The sequence below is a fragment of the Emiliania huxleyi genome (genome assembly GCF_000372725.1).
Source record: "Emiliania huxleyi CCMP1516 unplaced genomic scaffold EMIHUscaffold_63, whole genome shotgun sequence".
Classification (NCBI taxonomy): domain Eukaryota; phylum Haptophyta; order Isochrysidales; family Noelaerhabdaceae; genus Emiliania; species Emiliania huxleyi.
This window is the reverse complement of record NW_005197273.1, coordinates 493463-517460: the sequence shown is the minus strand read 5'-3', so window position 1 is coordinate 517460 and position 23998 is coordinate 493463. Positions and strand designations below refer to the sequence as shown.

The 23998-nt window shown below is 65.2% G+C and overlaps 7 protein-coding genes across 7 annotated transcripts in view; 3 read left to right on the top strand and 4 right to left on the bottom strand.

The window, feature by feature from the left end:
- Positions 1 to 432: 432 nt before the first annotated feature.
- EMIHUDRAFT_452524 (hypothetical protein) lies at positions 433 to 2481 on the bottom strand (the record flags this gene model as incomplete). Its single annotated transcript, XM_005763545.1, has 6 exons — positions 433 to 467; positions 505 to 535; positions 693 to 895; positions 1176 to 1242; positions 1724 to 2234; positions 2306 to 2481. 6 exons carry the CDS (start codon positions 2479 to 2481, stop codon positions 433 to 435), a joined length of 1023 nt encoding a protein of 340 aa, XP_005763602.1.
- A 2611-nt stretch (positions 2482 to 5092) lies between these two features.
- Positions 5093 to 6986, top strand: EMIHUDRAFT_215032 (hypothetical protein; the record flags this gene model as incomplete). The annotated part of the gene is made up of 6 exons (XM_005763544.1): positions 5093 to 5296; positions 5338 to 5505; positions 5582 to 6037; positions 6114 to 6270; positions 6468 to 6538; positions 6609 to 6986. 6 exons carry the CDS (start codon positions 5093 to 5095, stop codon positions 6984 to 6986), a joined length of 1434 nt encoding a protein of 477 aa, XP_005763601.1.
- Positions 6987 to 7178: 192 nt separating this feature from the next.
- EMIHUDRAFT_452523 (hypothetical protein) lies at positions 7179 to 9883 on the bottom strand. The gene is made up of 11 exons (XM_005763543.1): positions 9445 to 9883; positions 9189 to 9237; positions 8910 to 8978; positions 8616 to 8686; positions 8397 to 8457; positions 8208 to 8238; positions 8062 to 8096; positions 7933 to 7977; positions 7658 to 7791; positions 7504 to 7522; positions 7179 to 7419 (listed from the first exon to the last, which is right to left on the bottom strand). The coding sequence occupies exons 1-11, from the start codon at positions 9837 to 9839 to the stop codon at positions 7276 to 7278; spliced, it is 1053 nt and encodes a 350-aa protein (XP_005763600.1). The 5' UTR covers positions 9840 to 9883; the 3' UTR covers positions 7179 to 7275.
- A 2040-nt stretch (positions 9884 to 11923) lies between these two features.
- On the top strand, positions 11924 to 13007 carry EMIHUDRAFT_437711 (hypothetical protein). Its single transcript, XM_005763542.1, has one exon. The coding sequence runs from the start codon at positions 11965 to 11967 to the stop codon at positions 12757 to 12759; it is 795 nt and encodes a 264-aa protein (XP_005763599.1). The 5' UTR covers positions 11924 to 11964; the 3' UTR covers positions 12760 to 13007.
- Positions 13008 to 13013: 6 nt separating this feature from the next.
- On the bottom strand, positions 13014 to 13400 carry EMIHUDRAFT_311641 (hypothetical protein; the record flags this gene model as incomplete). Its single annotated transcript, XM_005763541.1, has 1 exon — positions 13014 to 13400. The coding sequence occupies one exon, from the start codon at positions 13398 to 13400 to the stop codon at positions 13014 to 13016; it is 387 nt and encodes a 128-aa protein (XP_005763598.1).
- Positions 13401 to 17782: 4382 nt separating this feature from the next.
- On the bottom strand, positions 17783 to 18373 carry EMIHUDRAFT_215026 (hypothetical protein; the record flags this gene model as incomplete). The annotated part of the gene is made up of 2 exons (XM_005763540.1): positions 17783 to 17985; positions 18205 to 18373. 2 exons carry the CDS (start codon positions 18371 to 18373, stop codon positions 17783 to 17785), a joined length of 372 nt encoding a protein of 123 aa, XP_005763597.1.
- Positions 18374 to 20874: 2501 nt separating this feature from the next.
- Positions 20875 to 23998, top strand: part of EMIHUDRAFT_452521 (hypothetical protein) — a 4487-nt gene continuing 1363 nt past the window's right edge. The window contains exons 1-14 of the mRNA XM_005763539.1: positions 20875 to 21178; positions 21255 to 21523; positions 21667 to 21714; positions 21849 to 21914; positions 22028 to 22109; positions 22287 to 22385; positions 22460 to 22494; positions 22571 to 22642; positions 22847 to 23047; positions 23127 to 23190; positions 23423 to 23499; positions 23664 to 23729; positions 23798 to 23881; positions 23959 to 23998. Of these exons, the coding sequence (XP_005763596.1) occupies positions 20881 to 21178; positions 21255 to 21523; positions 21667 to 21714; positions 21849 to 21914; positions 22028 to 22109; positions 22287 to 22385; positions 22460 to 22494; positions 22571 to 22642; positions 22847 to 23047; positions 23127 to 23190; positions 23423 to 23499; positions 23664 to 23729; positions 23798 to 23881; positions 23959 to 23998 (1501 nt within the window). The 5' untranslated portion in view covers positions 20875 to 20880. The remainder of the gene's footprint in view (positions 21179 to 21254; positions 21524 to 21666; positions 21715 to 21848; positions 21915 to 22027; positions 22110 to 22286; positions 22386 to 22459; positions 22495 to 22570; positions 22643 to 22846; positions 23048 to 23126; positions 23191 to 23422; positions 23500 to 23663; positions 23730 to 23797; positions 23882 to 23958) is intronic.

The window sequence follows — 23998 nt, the reverse complement described above, 5'->3', positions numbered from 1 at the left end:
CTCGCCTAATAATAATAATAATAATCACAACAACAACAACAACAACAACTAATGACAGTCGAGCAGCGTGACGGCATGCTCGCCTAATAATAATAATAATAATAATAATAATAATAATGACAGTCGAGCAGCGTGACGGCATGCTCGCCGGCGATGGCGAGCGTCTCGCCGTCGCCCGAGAATGCGACGCCGCCCTGCCTCGCCGTGTGCGGCGTCGTGAGGAGAGGCTCGAAGTGAGGCGCGCCTGCGTCGCCTCCGCGTCTCCGCGCCCGCCGCTGCTTCGGCGGGCTCGGCGGCGGCGTCCTCGGCCGGCGCGCGGCGGCGTCGGCGGCCGAGTTGCGCGCGCCGGCGTCGATAGCGGCGCGTGCCTGCGCGCCGACTTGGATTCTCCACGTGTGCCTGCTCACAGCAAGAGGTGTGAAGAGACGCTGTTCACAGCTCTGCCGACTTGGATTCTCCACGTGTGCCTGCTCACAGCAAGAGGTGTGAAGAGACGCTGTTCACAGCTCTGCCGACTTGGATTCTCCACGTGTGCCTGCTCACAGCAAGAGGTGTGAAGAGACGCTGTTCACAGCTCTGCCGACTTGGATTCGCCACGTGTGCGTGGCGTCGGACGAGCCGATGGCGAGGCGGAGTAGGTCGGGGGCGGCGGGGGCGGCGGGCGGCGGGCGGGAGTGCAGCGAGCCCCACACCGAAAAGGGGGCGGGGGAGGGAGGCGGCGAGAAGCCCGAGGCGGGGCCGGCGCTGTCGGCGAACGGCGCAAAGGCCAGCGAGTGCACCACCCCGCCCACGTCGATGGCGCGCAAGCGAAAGGTCGCGATCTGCCGGCTCTCGAGCGGGGTCAGCGCGTGCACCTCCGCCAGGTTCCACTCTCCTCCGATGGCGAGCAGCGAGCCTAGGGAAAAGAAAACAGGCCGCTAAAAAAGAAAAACACGTGGGCAGTACACTCCCCTCCGATCGCGAGCAGCGAGCCTAGGAAAAAGAAAACAGCCCGCTAAAAAAGAAAAACACGTGGGCAGTACACTCCCCTCCGATGGCGAGCAGCGAGCCTAGGGAAAAGAAAACAGGCCGCTAAAAAAGAAAACACGTGGGCAGTACACTCCCCTCCGATGGCGAGCAGCGAGCCTAGGGAAAAGAAAACAGGCCGCTAAAAAAGAAAAACAGGTGGGCAGTACACTCCCCTCCGATGGCGAGCAGCGAGCCAGACGAGGAGAGCGCCACCGCGAGCACGTCGCCTTGCGCCTGTTCAGTGTGCAGGGAGGGTGGACCGGTGGACCAACACACGCCGTCTCTTGCGCGCCTTGATGCGCGCCGCGAGCAATCTCGGGCAATCTCGGGCAATCTCGGGCAACCTCGGTCGATCTCGGTCAATCTCGGGCAACCTCGGGCAACCTCGGTCAATCTCGGGTAATCTCGCCTTGATACGCGCCGCGACCTCGAGCCCGCCAGGAAGACGCCCCTGCCCCCGCGCCTAGGCGGTGTGAACAGCGTCTCTTCACACCTCGAGCCCGCCAGGAAGACGCCCTTGCCCCCGCGCCGGCAGATCGAGCGGGAAAGGGAGCGGCGGCGCGCGACCACGCGCGCCGAAGCCGCCGCCTCCTCCGCCGCCGCCGCTGCCGCTGCCGCCGCTGCCACTGCCGCCGCCGCCGCCGCCGCCGCTGGCGGCGGCGTACTCGGGGGGCTCTTTCGGCGTGGCGGCGGCGCGGGTGGTGTACAGGATCACGTTGCGGTCGGTGCCTCCGACGGCAATGAGCGCGCTCTCGCTGCCTCTGTCGGCGGAGTCGGTGGCGCAGGAGATGGCGGTGACCTGGCCTGGGAAGGACTCGCTGAACAGCTCTTGGTTGAAGAGAGACCGCTCGCCGGCGCCGCCCTGCTCGCTCGCGGCGCTGATGCGCAGCGAGAAGCCATGCAGCCGCTTGTCAAAGGTGCCCGCCAGCAGCGCGTCGCCCACAAAGGCGATCGAGGTGATCGTGTCGCGCGTCTCGAACGAGGCGAACAGCTCGCCGTCCTCGACGCGCCAGACCATCGCCTTGCGGCCGGCTCCTCCCGCGGCGAAAAAGCTGTCGTCCGCCGAGATCGCCACCGAGATGACCGTCTCGTGGTACCGCTTCTCGTACACGTTGCCCAGGCTCGCCGGCGTCGGTCGGCGGCGCGGCCGTGTCCTCGCGTCCGCAGGCGCGCCGGTCATCTCTCTCCTCCGCTCGGGCAGCAGGTCGTCGTTGAAGGACTGGGCCCTACACGCGCACGCGCACGGGGGTCGGACATGCAAACAGAAAGAGAAGGAGGGAAGGGTGGCAGCGGGCACCGCATGTCGGTAGGCGGCCGCGGGTTGCGAGGCGGATCTGGGCCGTCAGCGGCGGGAGGCGAGTCGACCGATGTGCGCTGCCCGCTCAGCGCAGCCGCGGCGGCGGTGGCTAGCTCCGTGCCGTCGAGGTCCTCAGTCGACTCATTCAGATGCTGGTGGTTCGGGTTGATGATCATGCGAGAGGGCCGCGAATGTTAGGCGCGGGCCAAGGAAAAAATAAACCGTTTATGAGTGTCGAGGAGTATGAAGCTCGTCGGCGGAGCCCAGGCGAGCGGCCGAAAAAAGAAAAACCGCATGAATTTTACCCCACTGTGATCCTGTGTGAGCTCTGTGTCTTGATTTTCCAACAACAAACCTAAAACTCTTGACTTGGGCACTGCGGGCGCCTTCTCTCGAGGTCTCGAGATCCAATTTTACTGGCATGGACTCTCGAGGTAAACGCGCAGATGGCGGTGTGACCGATCGAGCTACAAGAAGAGCTTGTTCAGCAGGATCAGGGGTGGGTCGAGCAGTTCTCACTTCCTCAACGGGTGAGCTTCCTCTATCTGTCTGTTCTCTGTGACCGGGCTTCCTGCTGATGAGTTGAAGGTCTATTGTTGGCAAATCAAGACACAGAGCTCAACAGAATCACAGCGGGAGGAAAGCTGTGAGTCGCAATTCCTGGGGGCTTTGTGGCGGGCCACCCTGTCCAGAGAGGCATGGATGCCAATCTAGGGTCTTTCGACCGAGTCTATATGAGTCCTGGCCGCTCCCGGTGGCGGCAAGGTTGAAGAACCGAGCGGCGACGGGAGATGGTGCGGGGGTACGGGTGTTCCAGGGGGGGGTCACGACACGCACCGACCCTTCACGAGCCGAAAGGCCGTGCCCGGGGAAGGCACAGTAATCCGGCACGTGTTGGGCGCCCCATTCCGTTTGGCGGCTAGGTCGGCTCAGGGCCCCATCCACTTCACAACTCTCCACTTCCCTCCCACTTGGCGCGTGATTGATGGATGGTGTGGGGATGTCGCCCAGGCCAGCCAGGGCAGGGGCGGAGGGCGAGGGCGGAGGGCGGGACGGGGGCAAGCGGGAGGGAGCGAACGGAGTGGATTGCACAGATCACTTTTTCTCTTGTCGCTGAGAAGGAGGGGGGGCGCGTGGGCGCCCGCCGAAGAGATAGCATCTGCGAGACACTCTCCGCCGTGTCAATCAAGCGTTCTCGAGTCAAGCGTATCATGGAACGGGCCTGGCGCGAGCACATTGGACGGCTGACACTCGAGCAGCTCTCCTCGGCCGATGCCCTCCAGGCCCACGTCCGCCAGTTCGAGGTGCAGCTCGTTGCACAAGGCCTCGACACAAGCATCGTCGGCGGCATCACCGACGTGCATGAGCAGATCGCAAAGTTCCTCTCTGAGGTGCCGGCGGTGGATGCCAAGACGATGGAGACACTGGCCAACGCCCAGCGCAAGGTCTTGGTTGGGCGCGTCATGTCCGAGATCATGGAGAAGATCAAGGAGACGAGCATGGAGGGAGGCACATGCATCAACGACGGCACGCTGTTGGCGTCTAACCACCCCGATGGTGACTTTTGGTGGCTCGTCAAGACGCCACCCAAGAACACACGCGTGCGCACGGAGGTGAAAGAGGCGGTGGTCCAACGGCTCAAGCAGCTGGGATACGTTGTCATCTGCCGGTACGACTGGAACGGCCGATACTGGGCGGAGGGCGGGACGGCGGTCGTCGGCATCGACTGGAAGTTGCCGCAGGAGTGAGAAGCTGCAGCCCCAATGGGCAGGGGAGCTTTTTACCCACCCCCGCCCCCACCGCCCCCTAAGTATGTGTGTCGGTGTCTGCTCTCGAAAGCGTGTGTTGTTTTGCACGCCTCCCGATTTTCTCCCAATTTGTCCAACACGTTCTCAGCTTCGGTGCGTTTTGCTCAGCCGTCCCGAATGACAGTGTGCTTGAGCTCGCCCGTCGCTCCCTTCCATGTCACCTGGAGATTCGCGCCTAACGAGGAGCGATGCTGTGGACTCGCTACTCGGTGTCCCTAAAGGACCGTCGCATCTCCATTTGCAGTGAGTGCTCTGCATCTAAGCTCGCGCGCACGCAAGCCGCCGCGTGGAGCCGGCGCCCCCTCTGCCAGCAGCCGGACGCATTCCTCCATGGCTGTTGCGCTAGCAGAGTCCACACGCAGCCCATTGATCGCTCCGAGCGCCTGCTCTCGAGCATATGAGAGATGGTCCGTTGCAATCACTTTACAATCCTTCAAATATGCTCCGGCATAATGGTGAAGCCTGTGCGAGCTTGTCGACGCCCTCGGCGGGTAGCTCATCGATGGTAAAAGTCGTGATCATGTCAGACAGCATGTTTGCCTAGGTCGAGATAATCAAGGTTGGGTCAGGGAGCCATGCGTCCGTCCACCACGGGCCCGACGGCACGCCTGCAACAGGAAGCCGCCGGAGGAGGAGATGGCGTCCGAGACGGCGGAGGTGGTGCTTTGCCTACTCACTTGCCGTGCAGAACCGTGAATGAGAAGCTCTGGCTGTTGAAGGCGGCATTGAGGTCGATCATTTGACGCTCCTGTCTCTGGCGTTAGCAATCGCGGCGAGAGAGAGCCAGCGCGGGAGCACCGCCGAGGTCAGGCGCCGTGAGCTGGAGCGGGCGAAGGCCGAGGGCAAATGCGCGACGGGCGCGACCGGCGCTCGAAACCGGTGCGCCAGCCGCATCATCGCGGGCCGACGTGACCCTCGAGTGAGTTCACTGGGGGACGGACGAGTGTTGTCGCCGCCCTCTCGCCGTCCACTGCGTGCGATGCCAAAGGCCGCCTTCGTGTTTCCCGCCGCGAGCGGCCACACCAACCCGTCCCTCCCACTCGCCCGCGCGCTCGTCGAGCGCGGCTGGGACGTAGACTACTTGCATTCGCCGCAGTTCCAGGAGGCGATAGAGGACACGGGAGCGACATTTGTCGACCGCGACCTGGCCTTCAAGGAGAGTGCAGCACCCAGTGGTGGCTCAGTGCCGCTATCTGTCTTCAAAGTGCCTCCGTGTGCTGCTAGGAGCTCGGCATCGACGACTACACCGCAATGGTCAAGGCGACGCTCACCGAGTACGGCGCCTCGGCTCCCTGGGCGCTCAACTTTGGAAGCATCGCCGCGCAGCGGCTCCTGCCGGCGTACGTCCGCTGGCTGCAATCTCGCGGTCCAGACCTCGTCGTCTACTGCCCAGTGCTGTCGCAGGCTAGCGCAAGCCCGAGCTCAATAAGAGGCGGCTGCACGCGGAAAGTTGGGTCCGGCCCGGTAGGTCGCTCACTTTGCCAGCGTCAAGCTTGCCATCCCCGACGTCTCTCTCCTGACGGCCGCCGGGCCGGGATTCTTCGACGCCGCCATTGCCTCGACGCCAGGAGCGCCATCCTCGGATGCGCTGATCGCTGCTATTAAGGGGAGTGAGCCCAACCTCAAGGCAGTGGAGGCGCTCAAGGCGGAGATGGGGATGCCAGAGCTCACGCTGAACACCGAGACTGGCCTGCCGCTCATCTGCGACTACTATGCGGCGACGAATCTCGTCACGACAACGCCCGAGCTGGCCGACCCGGTGAGCAAACGCGACGAGGAGTACTACAGCAAGGTTGGAAAGAAGTTTGTGTACGTGGGCCCCCTGCTGGACGTTGCCGGTGCAAAGCGGGCCGGCGGGATGCTTCACGCAGGCGGCTCGGAGGCCGACTCCTCCCCACCCGACACGGAGGCTCTGATGGCGCGCGTGGCGGAGGCGGCAGAATCAGGGGCAAGCCTTGTGCAAAGTCAAACAGTGACGCAGTTGACGCTGCTGCTTTTAGGCTACGACCGCCGCGCGCATGATCGTCTACGTGTCCCTGGGCACTGTCGTCACCTCGGACGATGAGAGCCACGGATGGACCGCAACGAGCGGCAGCGCCATCACCGGACGGCAGCTCTGCCAGGCGAGCTGCAGCGCGGCAAGAGAGGCGCCGTTTCGTGACGTAGAGCAACGAGCGTGACGGGATTGCTACATTAGGCGGTCTATCGCGCCGTATTCGAGGCGCTGGGTCCCGACAGCCCTCATAATGGCGCCGCCTCGCCCCTCATCGTCGTGTCGCAAGGCCACGCACTTGCCACCCTTCCTGTGTTTTGTCCATTCTGTATGCCATGTGTCCACTCTCCACGGCGCGCAGGCCCACAGCCGGCTGCCTTTGAGGGCATCGACGTACCCAGCAACTCGCTCAGCGCCAGCTCGTGGCCGCAGGTGGACCTCGACAAGACCGTGTGTTGCTAGAGGCGTGAAGAGACGCTTTTACACCGCAAGCGATGCCTAGGTTGACTTGCTGCGCAAGGCTCGCCCGGTGCTCTTTGTCACGAACGGCGGGCAAAACTCGCTCATGGAGAGCGCGGCTGTCGGCACGCCAGTGGTGGTCTGCCCTGGCTTTGGCGATCAGGTGACCAACGCGGCCAAGGTGGTGGCGCAAGGATGGGGCGTCGCTGTGGACCGGCCGGCGGCACTGGCGGACGGCGCAGAGGCCGAAGAGGAGGCTGCGGTCGTGTCGAGCTACCAAGCCGCCGTCAGGCGGGCGGTGGAGGAGGTGCTGGGTGGCGACGAGTACGCCTCAAAGGCCAAGGCCGTTGCGGCTGGGCTGGAGCGGGCGGGGGGAGTGGAGGCGGCCGTGCGCGTCTTGCTAGAGGTTGCAAACGTGTAGTGCGATATGAGCAATGAGGTAGGCGCCGCCCCAACCCAGTGGCAGTTTTGTGCTTGTCTAATTCTACTTTAGTCTTTACTTTTTTACAAGGGAGGTCGAGAGCCGATCCTCTGGATCGAAGGCAGAGAACAAGTCCGTCCTAGCCCGTATGTGAATGTGTTTTTGCGCGGCCTGCAAATACGCCCGCGCGCTCGCCCAAATAAATCTCCAAAACTGAAATAATAAAGCTGCTGCGTGCTGGCTGCCACTAGACATGTACGGAGAGAGCGACTTACCGCCCACCCTGCGCCTAAAGCTCAGCCTTCGCCGCCGCCCCTCCCGCGCCGCCGCCGGCGCGCCGCTCCGCCAGGAGGAAGTCGAGGGCGGAGGTGATGGCGGCGACCTGCGCGCGGTTGCAGATGTCGGCGTCCGCCTTCGGAGAGTCGGGGTACACCTGCGGGGCGTGTCGCCGACATGTCGTGGACGTGTGGCCGGACGTGTCACCGGGTCCGCCTCCGGCAGATCGGTGGCAGCACACCTCCGTCGTCGTCGCGTACGGCGCGTCGGTCACCCCTGCGCGACGCGTTTCGCACGGGCACGTCTGGACGCGTCGTGGGTGTGTCGTGGGAGTGTCGTGTGTGTGTCGTGGACGCGTCGTGGGCGTGTCGCGGACGTGTCGCGGACGTGAGTACGGCGGGCGGGTCGCGCCGGCGCAGAGGCCGAGGCTGCGTGGTGAAGGGATGCCAATCACGCCCTCCTGGAGCACCGGCTCGCCGATGATTGTGCCGTCCGGGTCGGCGGGCGCGATGTGCGTCACCCGCCTCACCTGTTCATGGCTCGAGGTGTGACGAGGCGCTGCTCATGCCTCGTCGTACTAGTACGTCTGGTGCGTGACCACCTGTTCACGGCTCGAGGTGTGACGAGGCGCTGCTCGCACCTCAGCGCGAGCGTGCGCCCGCCGCCGCACGGCGTCGATGATAGCGGCGTGCCAGTCGAGCCGCGGGTTGGTCACCTTCGCGAAAGGGCCAGGGAAGGGTCCAGGGGAAGGGTAAAGGGGAAGGGCCCGGGCCTGCGTGGGGAGGTGCGGGCTGGTCACGTCGGCGACGAGGTAGAACCCGTCTGGAATGGTACCTGTCGGAAGGGGCGGGGGAGGGTCGGGTGGGGAGGCGAGAGGGCGACTCAGAGGCCGGCCAGGGGGTGGGGGGAGGGGTGGTGGTGGTGGTGGAGGGGGGGGGGGGGTGCCGGGCTCAAATGCGACGCCGTCGCGCGCCGCCTGTGCGAGGGAGCGAGCGCCGAGATTCAGATTCAGATTCAGATTCACTGATGCCTGGATATAGCCGAGATGCAGCCGAGAGATGGCCGGGAGATCGCCGAGAGATGGCCGAGAGACGGCCGGGAGAGGGCCGGGAGAGAGAGACAAGGAGCCGCCGCCTTAGCCGGCCGGAACTCGGACTCATCGGTGTCCGTCGTCTCGTGCAAGTCGATGTGGCACCTGGGACGAGTGGTGGCGACGAGACATGTCACACACTCTATGCCACCGAACAACAGACGCTGGTCGGCGGGTTGTGCGGCGCCTGAGAGCGACAGCCAGCACCAACCATCTCTCGGAGTAGCGACACGCCCAACTCTCGGCAGGGCGACGTGGCGCACAGGAATCGGCCGTCCCTTCCTCCGAGCGCCTCGAGGTGCGAGAGAAGGGCCGCAGACTCCTCCGTGGCCGCCTGAGGGAAGGGGGCGCCTAAACAAGAAAGCGGCCCGCGTTAGTCTTTCTTTTGTAGGCGCGAGGCCGCCTGAGGGAAGGGGCCGCCGCGGCGTCAGCCGACTCCGTTGCCACGGACTCCGTGGCAGACCTCCTCGATTGGCCGCCTCGAGGCACCAATGTGTCAGGAGTTAGTCATGAGCAATAAGAGAGAGCCGGCGTCCCCCGTGCAGCATCCGGCGCGCCTCGGGGTTGAAGGACCGGCCGGCCACAACCTCGCCCCGCGGGTTGAAGCTGCGGTTCGGGTCGACCGCCTGCGGTGGCGCACGCGGCAAACGGGACGCGTGAACTGCGCCCTGCGCCAGGCCGCGCCGCCCCTCGCGTGCGGCTCCACCCTTGCGCGCTATTCCCCGCCATTCCACCGCGCGCGAACTGTGAGTGTCCGAACTAATGCGCTGGCCGACTGCAGTGAGTACAGAGGAGAGGTGAGTGGCTACAGCGCGACGGCTCTGGATCGCGCCCGCCTGCGCGTTCCAGCGCTGGATCGTCTCGTAGCCCCACGGGCTCACGCACCTGGGGACATCTCTCGGACATGTCATGGACGTGTGTCCTGAACATCTTCCAGCGGCCTCACGCACCTGTGGACGAGGGACGTGTCACGGACGTGTCGTGCACATGTCCCGGCGGCCCGCGGACTGACGCACCTGTGGACAAGTCTCGGGCGTGTCAATTTAACACCAGTCCTGGACAGCATGTCCCAGCGGCCCCAAGCCCACGCACGGGACGACGAGCAGGTTGAAGCTCTCGCTGTACGCGGCGGCCGCGCTCTGGAGGAAGAGCAGTGCGCCTTGCACGCCCGACGTCTCGTAGCCGTGCACTCCTCCCGTGATGAGCACGCTCGGACGGCTCGCCTCCCAGCGGCGACTGCGGACCGAGTAGAGCGGGAAGCGCTCCGGGTCCTGCGAGAGCGCGCCGTACTTCTCGACCTCCCACCACTCCGCCAGCGGCTCGAGCTTGGTCAGCACCTCCTCGCGGTAGGAGCGGACGACCTTGCGAGAGGTCCGCCACTCGTCGCGCTCGCTCGCGCCCCACGGCTTGAGCGCGCCGGCGGACGGGATCGTGGAGCGACCCACGGCAGCAGTCGTGAGCGCGGCCGTGCCGACGAGGGTGCGCATTGTTGCACTGAAGCAGCGTCCAGGCGGCAGGTCGGCGAAGGCAGACGTCGGTGAAGCCGGGAGAAATTTGAATAAAACGTGTTCGCGGGTTCTCGAGGTGGATATCCTTTGGCCGCGTTGGGTAGCGAGGATTGGTGTGACGCGATCCACGCAGGCGTGTTTTCTGGCGGCCGACCGTCAGTGCACGAATTTGCCCCTTCTCCGACTGCCCCGGCTAGTTCCCGAGGCTCGCCGGGTTTCCCCTACGTCACCCAGGACCTAGCGCGGGTGGGTTGGAGGGGGCTCGCCCCGTTCCTCCCCATCGGGCCGCATAAGCGTGTGTGTGTGTGTGTGTGTGTGTGTCACACTCACACTCACACTTGAAGAAAACCACGCGGGCGGACTGTACCACAGCCAAGGCGAGGGAACAGCCTGGCAAGAATCACTCCCTTTGTTCTCTTCTCATAAAATCGGAAGACAAGGGTCGGCCCATTAGTTCGTACACGAGAGTCGTGAACTGATAGTTCGTACACTAATACTCTCACGGAGGGTCGTGAACTGAAGCGACCCAACGATTTTAGAGAGAGAGAGATTGTTATTAACCAACAAGAAATCACGACTCTCACAGTGATTTTGAGAGAGAGATTTTTTTTGTGTTGTGATTTTGTGATTTTATGAGTGGCAGCAAAGGGAGGATACCCATCACTGAGCCGACGATGCTATGGGTAGCCCCAGGGTGGCGCCCACCCCCATACCCTCAGGCACTTGCCTGCGCCCTGCCCGCGCACGCCGCGCACGCGCGCGCGCGCGCGCACGCCCGCGCACGCCGCGCACGCGCGCGCACGCCCGCGCACGCCCGCGCACGCCCGCGCACGCCCCGCGCACGCCCGCGCACGCCCGCGCACGCCGCACTACGCGGCACTGCCCAGGTTCCCTCACGCTCAGATTCCCTCACACTCAGATTCCCTCACGCTCAGATTCCGTGCAAGGGGGTGCCGAGGAATGCCGCAGGCCGGGATGGAGTGAGATCTTGCGGGGCAGGGCGTGGGCTAGTGCGCGAGGGCGCAGGCAAGTGCCCGAGGGCATGGGGGTGGGCGCCACCCTGGGGCTACCCGTAGCATTGTCGGCTCAGTGATGGGTATCCGGAGTGGGCAAGAATTTTACCGCGCCGGCACTAATGATATAGGGCAGATAGGTGCTCGGGTCTTCTGATAATCGCAGTATGGAGCTCGGCGACAACACATACGGCACATAGGCGCAAGGGTATGTTCGACTTTTGTTAGTAGGTAGGTAGAAAGGTGAAGAACAGCCAGGCTCGGACTGGACACCAACGCGGTATGGGTGGACGCAAGACAGATGATGACGACACGCACGAGCGACACACAGACACAAACAAGCTCACAAGACACACAGCCAGCTGGCTGCCACACACCCTGAGTTGGCGTACACATAACTCAAGGCCACATCCTCCCTGTCGCCCCCCCCAGCACTCCAAGGTGCCAAGAGAAACAAACAAGGGCACAACAAACAACAGACGACAGGAAGTGACATGTGAGGCTAGAGCAGCATGCTCCACCTCTAGCAATCTCCCCGGCCGGCGAGGCACGGACGAGACCGTATGTGGGGTCTAGTGAGGTGTCTATGGACGCCCTCCTCATGGGGTAGCTGCCTGCGGCTAGCCCTAATCTCGCACTCACGGACAGTGACAATCAAATGGGTGAGTGTTTGCGAGCAGAGGCGCGTGGGCTAAATCTAGGCCGCACGTCGTGGCACTATGACGAAGTTAGACGTGCGGCCGCAGCGCGCCCGCCGCAGGCTCGGCGGTGCGCGCGTGTTAGCGAGAGAGTTGCGGGTAGAGCCATGCCCGACTTTTCGAAGGTGAGGCCTCTGCGACGAGTGCCAGCCGCGCTGCGGAGCCACACCCTTCGAGCCGCGTCCCGTCGGCACTGTCCCCGAGTGGTCCCGCCTCGGCGGCACACACTCTCGACCAGGACAGTCCTGCTGACGGGAACGTGTCGCGCGCAGGCGACGGTTGCGGCGTGGTCCTTGTGAAGCGAAGAGTTTTGTTCAACCAAGAAAAAAGAAACTTTAGCCCAAGGAGCGATTGACAGGACACCGCCGCTCCGCTTTCACCGCTCCGTCAACGATGGAGGTGCAGTCGCGCAGCGAGTCAATCAACAAGCGCCGCATGTGCGTCGCCGCCGTCCTTCTCGCCATCAGTGGCATGTTTGTCGTGGTTGCGTGTGCTGTGCCGGCATTCTCTGCCGGGACGCGAACCTATGAAGTGCGCGGGAGCGATTATGGTGGGTCGGTCGGCTATGGCATCTGGGGCGTCGGCGGATATCTGAACGAGGACGCCTGCAATTTGGCCAACGTGGCCATTTCCTTTCTTGGCGGCGACAAATGGTCTTGCTCGGATGTGGTCTCCTACCACTGCGAGTACGTCTCGTCGCCAAGCATCCAGGACCCCGAGTTCATTTCAAAAGGCTTTGACAACATTCTCTGCGGCTACGCCCGCAGCATCGCCTGGGAGGCGCGCTCCTGCGACGACGACGACGACTGCGCCGAAGGCGACACCTGCGGCGGTGACGACAAGTGCTCCGGCGGCGCGGTCGGCAACTCGGCCACGCTCAAGCCCTGGATCGCGGGCGCGGAGGCGGCGTCGATCTTGACGGTTCTGCTCGTCTTCATCGCCTTTGTGCTCGCCTGCCACGGCTCCTGCTCCAGGCGTCCCAAGCCCTGCCTCACCGCCGCCCTCGTCGCCGCGGCGGCGGTGCTCGCTGTCGTGCCGTTTGCGCTGTGGGAGTCGAACGCCTGCGAGGCGCTGGACGACGCCGACTTGGAGTGCGGCCGCTCGTGGTCGTACGCCCTCCAGGTCTGCGGCTTCGTCGTCCTCCTCATCTGCCTCCCCCTCTGCCTCGTCGTCAACTCGCGCAAGTAGGGGCAGGCCCTCGGCTCGGCCACCTCGTCGGAGGAGTTTGGCGCCGTCGCGCGCAGCGCTGGCGGGCGCGAGCGGCGGTCGGAGCCCCGGCCGGGTGTCTAGTATCTAGCATGCACGGCGCTGCCGTGGGCACGCCCGGTGTCATCTGTCGAGTAGTGGTGCAATGACGGCGTGGGAGATTGTGATTGACGGAGCGCTGTCGCGCAGGGATTTACTTTTGTTTTCTCTGATCTCTTCTCCACCATGCTACGAAATCAGAGCATTTTCACATCCCACGAGGACAACACAACACCCAGCAAGACCCAACAGGGCAGGTTCAGTGTAAGCGCAAGGAGGAGCTCGACGGCAGCGTCGCGTGCAGATCCCGAAGCAGCCGACGCAGGTCGCTTGGCGAGGCCGGCCACGCTCTGCATAAACGCGCAACGCTCCTCCTTATATCGAGCAATGATCTGGCCTGCGGCAACTTGCGCTGTGCGCTGTATGATCGGACTTGCTGTCGCGCCGAGGATGCGGACGTCGCAAGGCGCACAACGAAGCGGCTCTTCGCCGTTGACAGAGGCGCGCAGCAGCACGTGCGATACCTTGGGACGCTGGATCGGCCGCTGGACGGTCGCCGTTGCCGACAGCAGAAGTAGCAGCATTGGCGGCAAGGACTTCGAACCGTGAAATAAAAGAATTTGAGGATATCACTTCCAAACAAACGCAAAAAGCCCACACCACCTTTGGGAGTGTCTGCCATGGTCCCATGGTAGGTAGAGGAAGCGAGTCACGAAAGTGGTGTGATTGCCGCGAGCGAGGTCCTCAGGCAGAGGTCCTCAACATGTGGTCCCCCGCGTCCCGACGCGAGAAGGAGACATTCTTCCGGCCAACGTAGCACTTTGATGTATATCACGGTCCTAAAGCGAGATTCTCGCCCGCAGGTTTGTCCGCGGCCGCGGCACCCTCACCCTGTTCAAGATGCCGTGGGCGTGGGCGACTCGCTGCTGCTAGGAGGGCGAAGGCGCCCTCGAGCGAGCCCAAGGCTGCAGATATGAACACCCGCGCACTTACTTGCGCGCGGCTCCAGTGGTGTGCCCGTGTCCGTGCCAGCGCGCGCCAGTCCCGCGTCCAGTGTCGTGCGAGGGTGTTCTGTTGTTAAATTCAATTTTATATTTATAACCCCGGGGGCTAAGACCTAAGCTCAGGCTTCAGCAGTCTGTCAGCACTCGTCTGCGAGCCGGCCGCCGCAGGTCTCTAAACGAAGTTTTGGGCAAGGCGGGCAACCCTCTACCCCTACGACATGCACATGTGCATGTGCATGTGCATGCACACCCAACCAATGTCCGTAGCTACGCGGTCACCCTACTGCCGTACAACCTCGCGGAGAGCTTTCACGCTCTGCCGCGCGTATACCGCGCCGTACAGCTGTACCTGTAGTGCCTCCACACAGTCATGCACATGACAAGAATTGCTCGCGGCGAACCGGTTGGCGAGCTTGGAGGTGTCTGTATTACATCTCCGAGAGGACCGACCGAGCTCGACGCGTCACGCGTACTTCTCCAGCCAGATGGCGCTCGCCGGCACGAGAGCCTGCATATGAACAACTGTACTCATTGCGGCAAGCCCCCCTCCACTGCACACTACGACCAGTGTTTAGTTACTAGTCGCAACTCGTCCAACTGATGGACGGCTGTATGAACGCGTTAATATTAACGGCTGCAACACGGCTGCAACACGGCCGCGCCTCGAAGGACTCCTCGAAGAGCTTGTCGATGTTGAAGGGGTTCAAGCCGGCCGCAAACAGCGACTGCCAGTGCAGGATCGTGTGCTTCACCAACGCCGCGGCGTAGGCGGGGTCGCGGTTCAGAGCGCTGAGGTAGTCCTGCCGGTGCTGCTCCCAGTCGAGATTACTCAGCATTGCGATGAGGAGGTCGAGCAGGTCGAGGGTGTCTGCATGACAAATGTACGTGTACGTGCCCATGTGCATGTGCATGTGCGTGCATGCGTGCATGTGCCTCTGCAACGTATGAGGGCAGAAGATGTGCAGTGCAGGCGCAGCGCAAACCTGCGCCCGTGCGGCAGGTCTTGTACATCCACCCATCCGGCGCGAGGAACCTGTTCCTCTTGCCGAACCTGTTTTGCTTGTGGAACACGTTCATCGAATCGCCGAGGTCCAGCAGCGCGTCGTACTCGGCTTGGAGCTTCTCGCAGAACAGCTCGGTGGCGGGCACGAACGGGCCGGCCATCGTCTTGTGGAGAAGCTCGTCGTTAGCCCACGCGATGGCGTTCAGGTTCGACTCGGGCACGCCCATGTGGCGCGCCCAGTTCGTACGCCCAAGCGACATGTGAACGGCGAAGCCATCCCTGATGATGCCTGCCACGGTGCTGCGCTGAGACTCGGTCATATTTTTGCCCTGGATAACCGTAGCGATGGTGAGAGGGTAGAGCACGTTGAGGCACTGCAGGTTGAGGTCGAACCACGGCAGCAGCTTGCCCTGGAACTGCGTGGCGTTTATGGCGAGGAAATCGAAAATCATCTTTTGCGGCAACGTGGCGTCACCCGAAGCCATGTGCTCGTCCAGCTGCTGCTGCAGCGACGAGCAGTAGGAGGCCTTGGTGGCGATGTAATCGGGCGCTGCGGCTTCAGTGCCTAGCAGCAAGGCTTCAGTGCCTGCGGTGCTGCCAAATGCCAGCGCGGCGTCGAGGAGGAAGACCACGGCAACCACCATCTGTTTCATGGGTCAGTGAGTGTAAGGCAGCGAGATTACAGAGGGGGGGTCGGGCCCCGCATCCGTTGCCCAACCAGCGGAAAGCGAGTGGGGGGAGGACTGAGGGGATAAGAGGGCCCCTCCAGACCGAGGGGGGGGAGGCCAGACCGGGAAGCCTCGAGGGGTGACGTCGAGTGAGGATGTACGTCGTGTGCGTGTCTGGTGTTTATTAGCTCCGAGTAGAGGGGGCGCTCCGCTGCTAGGGGAAACCTGGAGCGCGGACTAACCCTCGGAGACCCGTGTTTACTTTACGGCCCTTTCCCTGCGAACGCGCACCCCCTGGGCTAGGGCTCTCTTGCCCGCAACCCGATGCCAATCATCCGGCCCGCTGGGTGCGCTTCTCAGCTCCCCGGCCCTGGATGTGCGGTTGCCGACTGCACTCCAAGTGCTCCAAGTTTCTTTTTGAGCTTAGCCTTCGATGTTATGAAACCTACCTACCTACCTTATGAAAACAAACGCAAGGCGGACATGGCATATGAGGCAGAAGGGAACGACGCGACAGAGGAGGAAATGACAAGGGAGAGAACGACAAGAGTGGGACGACCGCAAGGTGGCATGAAGGTTGCAGCGAGAATATCGGCGAGGGACTGCGAAGAGAGATAGGAAAAGGCAGACTCCGTGGGCGACGGCTAGCACCACACTCCTCTCCTTAAAAATCCCTGTGTGGCGGCGCAGACTACAACAGGTGACAGCCGTGTCACCGACCTGGCGCCCACGCCTCGATCTTCTTGGGCAGCAGCTGCTGGTGCTCGTCGCCGTGGCCCAGCTGGCCAGAGACTCCATAGCCCCAGCTCCAGAAGGCACCGTGGGCGGTGATAGCGAGGCTGTGGAAGCCTCCCGCCGACACAGCGACGACGCGCTGGCCCGCCAAGGCCTCGACCTTCTTGGGCAGCGGCTGGATGTGCTGGTCGCCGTGGCCCAGCCGGCCGTTCCCTCCATTGCCCCAGCTCCAGACGGCGCCGTCGGCGGTGAGGGCGAGGGAGTGCGAGCATTCGGCTGACACAGCGACGACACGCTGACCCGCGCTGAAGGTCTCGACCTTCTTGGGCAGCAGCTGGCGATCCTGGTCGCCGTGGCCCAACTGGCCCCAGCCTCCATCGCCCCAGCTCCAGACGGCGCCGTCGGCGGTGAGGGCGAGGCTGTGCCTATCTCCAGCGGACACGGCGACGACGCGCCGCCCAGCCAAGGCCTCGATCTTCTTCGGCAGCAGCTGGGACTGCTGGTCGCCGTGGCCGAGCTTGCCATAGCCTCCATTGCCCCAGCTCCAGACGGCGCCGTCGGCGGTGAGGGCGAGGCTGTGGTTGTCCCCTGCCGACAGAGCGAGAACGCGCTGCCCTGCAAAGGTCTCGATCTTCTTCGGCAGCAGCTGGTGCTGCTTGTTACCGTGGCCCAGCCAGCCTTCGCCTCCATAGCCCCAGCTCCAGACGGCGCCGTCGGCGGTGATGGCGAGGCTGTGGACGGCTCCAGCCGACACAGCGACGACGCGCTGGCTAGCAAAAGCCTCGACCTTCTTCGGCTCGCATTTGTCCTGCTCATCGTCGTCGTCATCGTCGTCGCCGTGGCCCAGCGCGCTCAAGCCTCCCTGGCCCCAGCTCCAAATGGCGCCGCTGCCGGTAAGGGCGAGGTTGTGGAATGCTCCAGCCGAGACGCTCACGGCGCGCTCGCCTCCCAGCGGGGAAGGGAGGCGGGTCGGCGTGTTGAGCTGCGTCACGCCCTCGCCGTGGCCAAGGACGCCTGGGCGGTGATTCGGCGCACAGCCGCACGACGAGAGCCGCCCCTCGCCGTCGATGAAGAGGCTGTGCCGAACGCCTGCCGCCGCCCTCGCCGGCGGGTTGGACTCGCGCAGCAGCGCAGCGAAGCACAGCCACCGCACGGGGCAGCCCTCACCCTCTGGCTGCGCCGGCAGCTCGAAGCCGCGCTCTTGCGCCCACAAGCGGATGGCCTCCGCCGCGAGCGAGGCGTGGAAGAGCAGCGAGACGGCCGCGACGCGAGCGATGTCGACGGGGCTGTCGCAGCGAGAGAGGGCGCGCTCGAGGAGGTCCGTGGGGAGGTCGAGGAGGCGGGCGGGCGGCGGCGTGTCTGGCGAGGGAGCGGCGGCGGAGGAGGCGGTGGCCCCGGTGGCGAGGCGGCGCGAGCGGCGGCGCGGCGGATCAGACATCGCGAGAAAAAGAATTTTACAACCCTGCGCATGAAAAAGAATTTTACAACGCGGTCGCACGACACTGGGCACGGGACTGGCGCGCGCTGGCACCAACAAGGCGCAGACGACGGCTTCCTTAGAAGCCGTCGTCCTCGCCATAGAGGAAGTCGTCCGAAGGCGGATGATCGAATCCGCAAGCACCGTAGTGCTCGCCGAAACAACCATCATCCCCCTCATCCAACTCCCACCGCTTCCGCTCCCGCCGCGCCCCCCGCTGGCGTCCCTGACGGGACTTCCCGCCCCCCCAGCCAGCGCCGCGCAGCAGCGCCACCAGGGGTCCTCGGTGAGCAGCAGATGCTGCCCAGCCCTCACCTGCTCCCGCCACCCCTCCACCTCCCCAGCGATGCCCTCCCCCATCACCACCAGCGACCCGCGCCCGGGCCACGAGAAAAAGAATTTTAGACGAAGCGAAAAAGAATGCAACAAAACTCTCTCGCACAGCACACAGGTTCGACACAGGTGTACCAAAAGAGGTACACAAACCTAATCACGACCTACCGTCCTCTCGCCACTCTCGGATCTGCCTGCGCAGCATGTGGTGCGGGAAGAGGCTAGTGTTCTCGAGCTCCGCGCCCGTCATTGGGCTCGTTGACTTGGTCGCGAGCCAGCGCTCGATCGCCGTCCGCTCGTAAGCATGCCCATCCGCCGCCATCACCGGGTCGCTCATGACCTCGGTCGTGATCGGGCAGATGAAGTCGGTCGGCGGCTCCTCCTCCCCCGGCGGCGCCTCCGGCTCTGGTGGCTGCTCCACCGCCGCCCGCCTCTTCTCCTCCAGCCTCGCGCTCTCCTCGAGCGCCGCCGCCAACTCCGCCTCCTCCGCCGCCGCCAGCGCTGCCTCATCCTCGGGCTCCCGCGACGGCCCAGCGCCGCCTCCGCCGCCCTTCCCCTTCTTCTTCTTCTTCTTGCCCTTCTTGCTCTCCTTGGCGCGCTCCGCCTCCTTCTCCGCCTCCTCCTCCGCCAGCAGCGCCTCGGCATGCCGCGCCGCCTCAGCCTCCGCCGCCGCTCTCTCCGCCTCCCTCGCCGCCGCCTCCGCCGACGCCTCCGCCGCCGCCTCCGCCGCCGCCTCCGCCGCCGCCGCATGCTCCTCAAGGGCGCGCACGCACCCGGCGTGGCCCTTCTCCTTGGCCATCTGCAGCGCCGTCCTGCCGCTCGCAGTGCACAACGCCGCGTCTACGCCCGCCCGCAGCAGGTGGAGGACGACGGCGGGGTGGCCGTGGGCGGCGGCGAGCATCAGCGCGGTGCCGCCGCGACTGTTCTGCATGTTGACCTCCGCGCCGCGTTGCATCAGCAGGTCAATCACCCGCTCGCGGCCTTGGCTGGCGGCGTGCATCAGCGCGGTGCCGCCATTGCTGTCCTGCAAGTCGACCTCTGCGCCGTGCCGAAGCAGCAGCTCGACCACCCGCTCGTGGCCGTAGTGGGCGGCGCCCATCAGCGCGGTGCCGCCGTTGCTCTGGTTGATCTCCGCGCCGCGCCGCAGCAGCAGATCGACCACCCGCTCTTGGCCTTGGCTGGCGGCGTGCATCAGCGCGGTGTCGCCGTTGCTGCTCTGCTTGTTGATCTCCGCGCCGCGCCGCCGCAGCAACTCGACCACCCGCTCGTGGCCTTGGCTGGCGGCGTGCATCAGCGTGGTCCAGCCGTCGCTGTTCTGCTTGTTGATCTCCGCGCCGCGCTGCAGCAGCAGCTCGACCACCCGCTCTTGGCCCTTCTGGGCGGCAAGCATCAGCGCGGTGACGCCGCTCACATCGCCTACCCCGCAAGTCGCGTTGACCCGCCCGCCGCTGTCAAGCCACGCCAGCAGCGCCGCCTCGTCGCCTTGCGCAGCCGCTATCCCCGCCTCTTCGGAAAGGCTGCCCGGTGAGCCGGAAGAGGCCGCGGCCCTCGCTCCCGCCGCCGCCTCGCCCGAGGAAGCGACGCCCGCACCGCCCGCCGTCGCCTCGCGCTGGGCCGCAGTCACCTCCTCGATGTGCTGCCGGAAGGCGCCGACGCAGGCGGCGTGGCCCTTCTCCTTGGCCATTTGCAGCGCGGACTTGCCGCCCTCAGAGCGCACCGCTGTATCTGCGCCCGCGCGAAGCAGGCGGAGGACGACGGCGGGGTGGCCGTGGGCGGCGAACATCAGCGCGGTCCAGCCTTCGCCGCTCTGCAAGTTGATCTCCGCGCCGCGCTGCAGCAGCAGCTCGACCACCCGCTCGTGGCCTCGGAAGGCGGCGAGCATCAGCGCGGTGACGCCTCTGCTGTTCTGCAAGTCGATCTCTGCGCCGCGCTGCAGCAGCAGATCTACCACCCGCTCGCGGCCGTTGCCGGCGGCGACCATCAGCGCGGTGCCGCCTCTGCTGTCCTGCTGGTTGATCTCTGCGCCGCGCTGCAGCAGCAGGTCGACCACCCGCTCGTGGCCGTTGGTGGCGGCGACCATCAGCGCGGTGCCGCCGTCGCTTTTCTGCTTGTTGATCTCCGCGCCGCGCTGCAGCAGCAGCTCGACCACTCGCTCTTGGCCATGCTGGGCGGCGCCCATCAGCGCAGTGCCGCCGTTGCCGTCCTGCTTGTCGATCTCCGCGCCGCGCTGCAGCAGCAGCTCAACCACCCCCTCTTGGCCCTTCTGGGCGGCAAGCATCAGCGCGGTCCAGCCGTCGCTGTTCTGCTGGTTGATCTCCGCGCCGCGCTGCAGCAGCAGCTCGACCACCCGCTCGTGGCCGTTGCCGGCGGCGCCCATCAGCGCGGTGTCGCCGTTGCTGCTCTGCTTGTTGATCTCCGCGCCGCGCTGCAACAGAAGATCGACCACCCGCTCGTGGCCGTTGTCAGCGGCGTACATCAGCGCGGTCCAGCCGTCGCTGTCCTGCTTGTTGATCTCCGCGCCGCGCTGCAGCAGCAGCTCGACCACCCGCTCTTGGCCGTAGCCGGCGGCGCCCATCAGTGCGGTGACGCCGCTCACATCGCCTACCCCGCAAGTCGCGTTGACCCGCCCGCCGCTGTCGAGCCATGCCAGCAGCGCCACCTCCTCGCCTCGCGCAGCCGCTTGAATCGCCGCTTCGGTCAGGTCGGCGAGGGTTGGGTTGTCGATGCGCGTGTCGCTCATGTGCCGCCAGAAAGAAGATTTTTAAGTTGATCTCCTGGATTCTAAAGAAAGAAAAGCTTCGAAGAGCTAGGCACTGAAAATTCTTTGTTTGCTCACTCATCGAAATGGCCGCGCCGATTCTTCGGCTGCTCGCTCTCCTCCCGGCCTCGCTCTGCTTCCAGCTAGCTCCGCAGCAGCGCAGCCTCGGACTGGCCTGGGCGCCTCGGGCCGGCGCCGCGCTCGCGCAGGCGGAGGCCGACCCGGGCGGCGGCGACGACGACGGGCTCTCGCTCGGTGATGAGCTCGCTTCGCAGCTGCGGCAGGCGCTGGGCTCGATGGAGAAGGAGGAGCTCCGTGCGAGTGACGAGCGCGTGCTCGACTCGATGGTCGACGAGCGCAAGCAGGCCTTCAACGCCGTTCAGGGCGACCGACCCTCGCCGTCGCCGCCTCGAAACGCCGCCTGGGCCTTTCGCGAGCCCTCCCGAAGCCTTGCGGGTAGGCGACCTCGCCGACGCGGCCTCAAAGCTACAGGACGAGCTCGAATCGCGCCTCGAGGCGGAGCTCACTTCAGTCAAGGCCGAGGCCATGGCCAAGATCGACGCCGCCGTCGATAAGCTGCGAGCGAGCGCCGCCGCCGCCGAGCCCGCCGCCGCCGCCGCCGCCGCCGCCGCCGCCGCCGCCGCATCCCGCGACTCGGAGCTGGACTTTGCGGACCCTCGCCGCGCGCTGCTGACGCCGGGCTCGCGCATCGCCGTCGTCGGCGCCGAGGCCGAGCTTGGAGCCGGTCGTTGCCTGCTTCTGTGACTGCTGCTGCTGGTTCCGATTGACTAGGCGCCGAGAGACCGACCTCGGGGCGACCCTTCTTTGCTACCGACGGTTGCAGCCTCACTGACCATTCACTAGGCGCCGAGTCCGAGCTCGGTGCGGCCCTCTGCGACGCGCTCGCCGCCTCCGGCGAGGGGCGGGAGGTGGCGGCTCTGTGTGCGTTCTTTCTTCGCCGATGGCGAGGGAGTGTGAAATAGGCGAGGGGCGGGAGGTGGCGGCTGTGTGTGCGTTCTCTTCGCCGACGGCGAGGGAGTGTGAAATAGGCGAGGGGTGGGAGGTGGCGGCTCTGTGCACGGAGCCGGAGGGCGGCGCGGCGGCCGCACTCGGCGTCGAGGTCCGCCATATCGCGGCTGTCTCTCGGCTGTCTCTCGGAGATGGTCTCGGTTGTATCTCGGAGATGTCTCGGCCGCATCTCGGCCGCATCTCGGCCGCATCTCGTCCCGCCAGGTCCGCCCGTTCTCGCCCTTCACGCCGAGCGCGCTGGCTCGCTCGCTCTCCGACGCAGACGCCGTCCTCGTCCTCTCGGAAGGTGGGTTCGGCTCCATAGCGAGGTAGGGGAGGAGCGCCCGCATCACTGCGGAGTCCTGCACAACTCAACATCGGAGTCTCCTCCCCCTCCCCACCCTCATACTCGCTGGCTGTGCCCTCGCCAGGGGCGTGCGCCCTCCCCTTCCCCTCCCTCACACTGACTGCGCGCCCCCGCCAGGGGCGTGCGGCAGCGGCGGCGCCGAGCCCAAGGCGGTCGGCCGGCTGCTCAAGGCCCTCCCCGCGCGCACTCGCCGGCTGCTGCTCGTCTCGACGCACGGCGCGTCGACCACCGGACGCTCCGTCCCAGCTCCCACTCCAGCGGCTCCATTGATGCGTCCGCGTTGAGGACAGGTGTCGACCGGACAAACGCGCTGCCCTTCTCGATGGAGACCACGTTTGGGTGGCAGCGCCGGAGCACCTCTCTAGCTCGGCGCCAACCCCGGGGGGCGCCGCTGATGGTAGGAGAACATGTTCGGTGGGAAGCTCGACAAGCAGCGCGCGCTGGAGCAGGAGGCGTTGCTCGCCGCCCGGAAGGCGCCCGCCCGCCCGCTCATTCGTAGCCTCACTTCGCTGGCACTCTTTTCGTGCGCTCGCTGCCTCGCCGCCCGGAAGGCCCCCTCGCCGCCCGGGCGTGGCGAGTCTTATATCTCCCCATCTCTCCCCATCTCTCCCCACCCAGTCATGATGAGTATCGTCAGTTATTGTGTCACGAGCACCGCCCGTTGCTACACGCGGCAGGCCCTCCCCGGCCACTCCATCGCCCGGTTCGGTAAGCTCAAGCCATCGCCACGCGCCTCCTCCTCCTCCGCCTCCGCCTCCGCCTCCGCCTCCGCCTCCTCCCCCTCCGTCGAGCTCGCGCCCGGGGACGCGCTGTCGGGCGAGATGAGCACTGCTGACGCGGCGGCCGTGCTGGTCGAGGCGCTGCGACGGCCCGAGTCGGCCGACGCAGCTGATGGTGTGAAGGAAGAGTGCGGTGCCAGCCTTGTGTGACTCCCGTGCATGCTGCTGTGCCGTGTAGGTCAACGCGACCTTCTCCGCCGCGCCGCGCTCCTCCTCCTCCCCCCCGCCCGCCGCCGCCGCGGGCGCCGGCCTGCGCGACGAGTGGCGCAAGCTGGCCTGAGTGTCATCAGTGATGTACTGTGACATGTGATCAGCGATAGGCCTCCACGACGCGCTCCTCGAGCCGGTCTAGCACAGTGCGGTGTGGCGCACCGCAGCCCGACCCGCAGCGATAGGCCTCGACGACGAGTGGCTGAAGCTTAGTGAATTAATTAATTAATTAATTAATTAATTAATTAATTAATTAATCAATAGGCCTCGACGACGAGTGGCTCAAGCTCGTCGGGCCAGAGATCTACCGCCGGCCGCTCGAGGCAGTGACGCCGCACGAGGCCCCGCCTCCTCTAGACACACACCTCACCCACGCGCACTGGGCCGTGCACTTTGGATGCCGTGGGGCGCCTGTCGACTAGACGTGGAGACGCGAGGGTCGCTTGGCCCTTGCCCCACCACCTCGCGTGTGTGGAGAAGTTTACCTTACCTTCCCTTCCCTTAGGCCGCCTCCTGGCTGCGCGAGTTTGCGCGGCAGCTGCTGCGCCCTGGACAGGGCCTCCCCACGCCGGTGGCTGTGGCGGGATCGCCCGACGGCGTGCTGCCTCTGCATCGTCAAGAGTGAGTCGTAACTAATAGGTGACTGTGGCGGACCTGCCCGACGGCGTGCTGTTGCGTTTCGTCACGACGGGCTACGGGTACGACTCGTACGAGAAGGAGGAGGCGCGAGAGCACGTGAGCCGAGGGGGGGGGGGGGGGGGGTGCTAGAAGACAACGGCATTGGTGTGTGTGAGTCGTAGGCGCGCGGGGCGGAGGACAAGTGGGCCGAGGGGGGCGAGC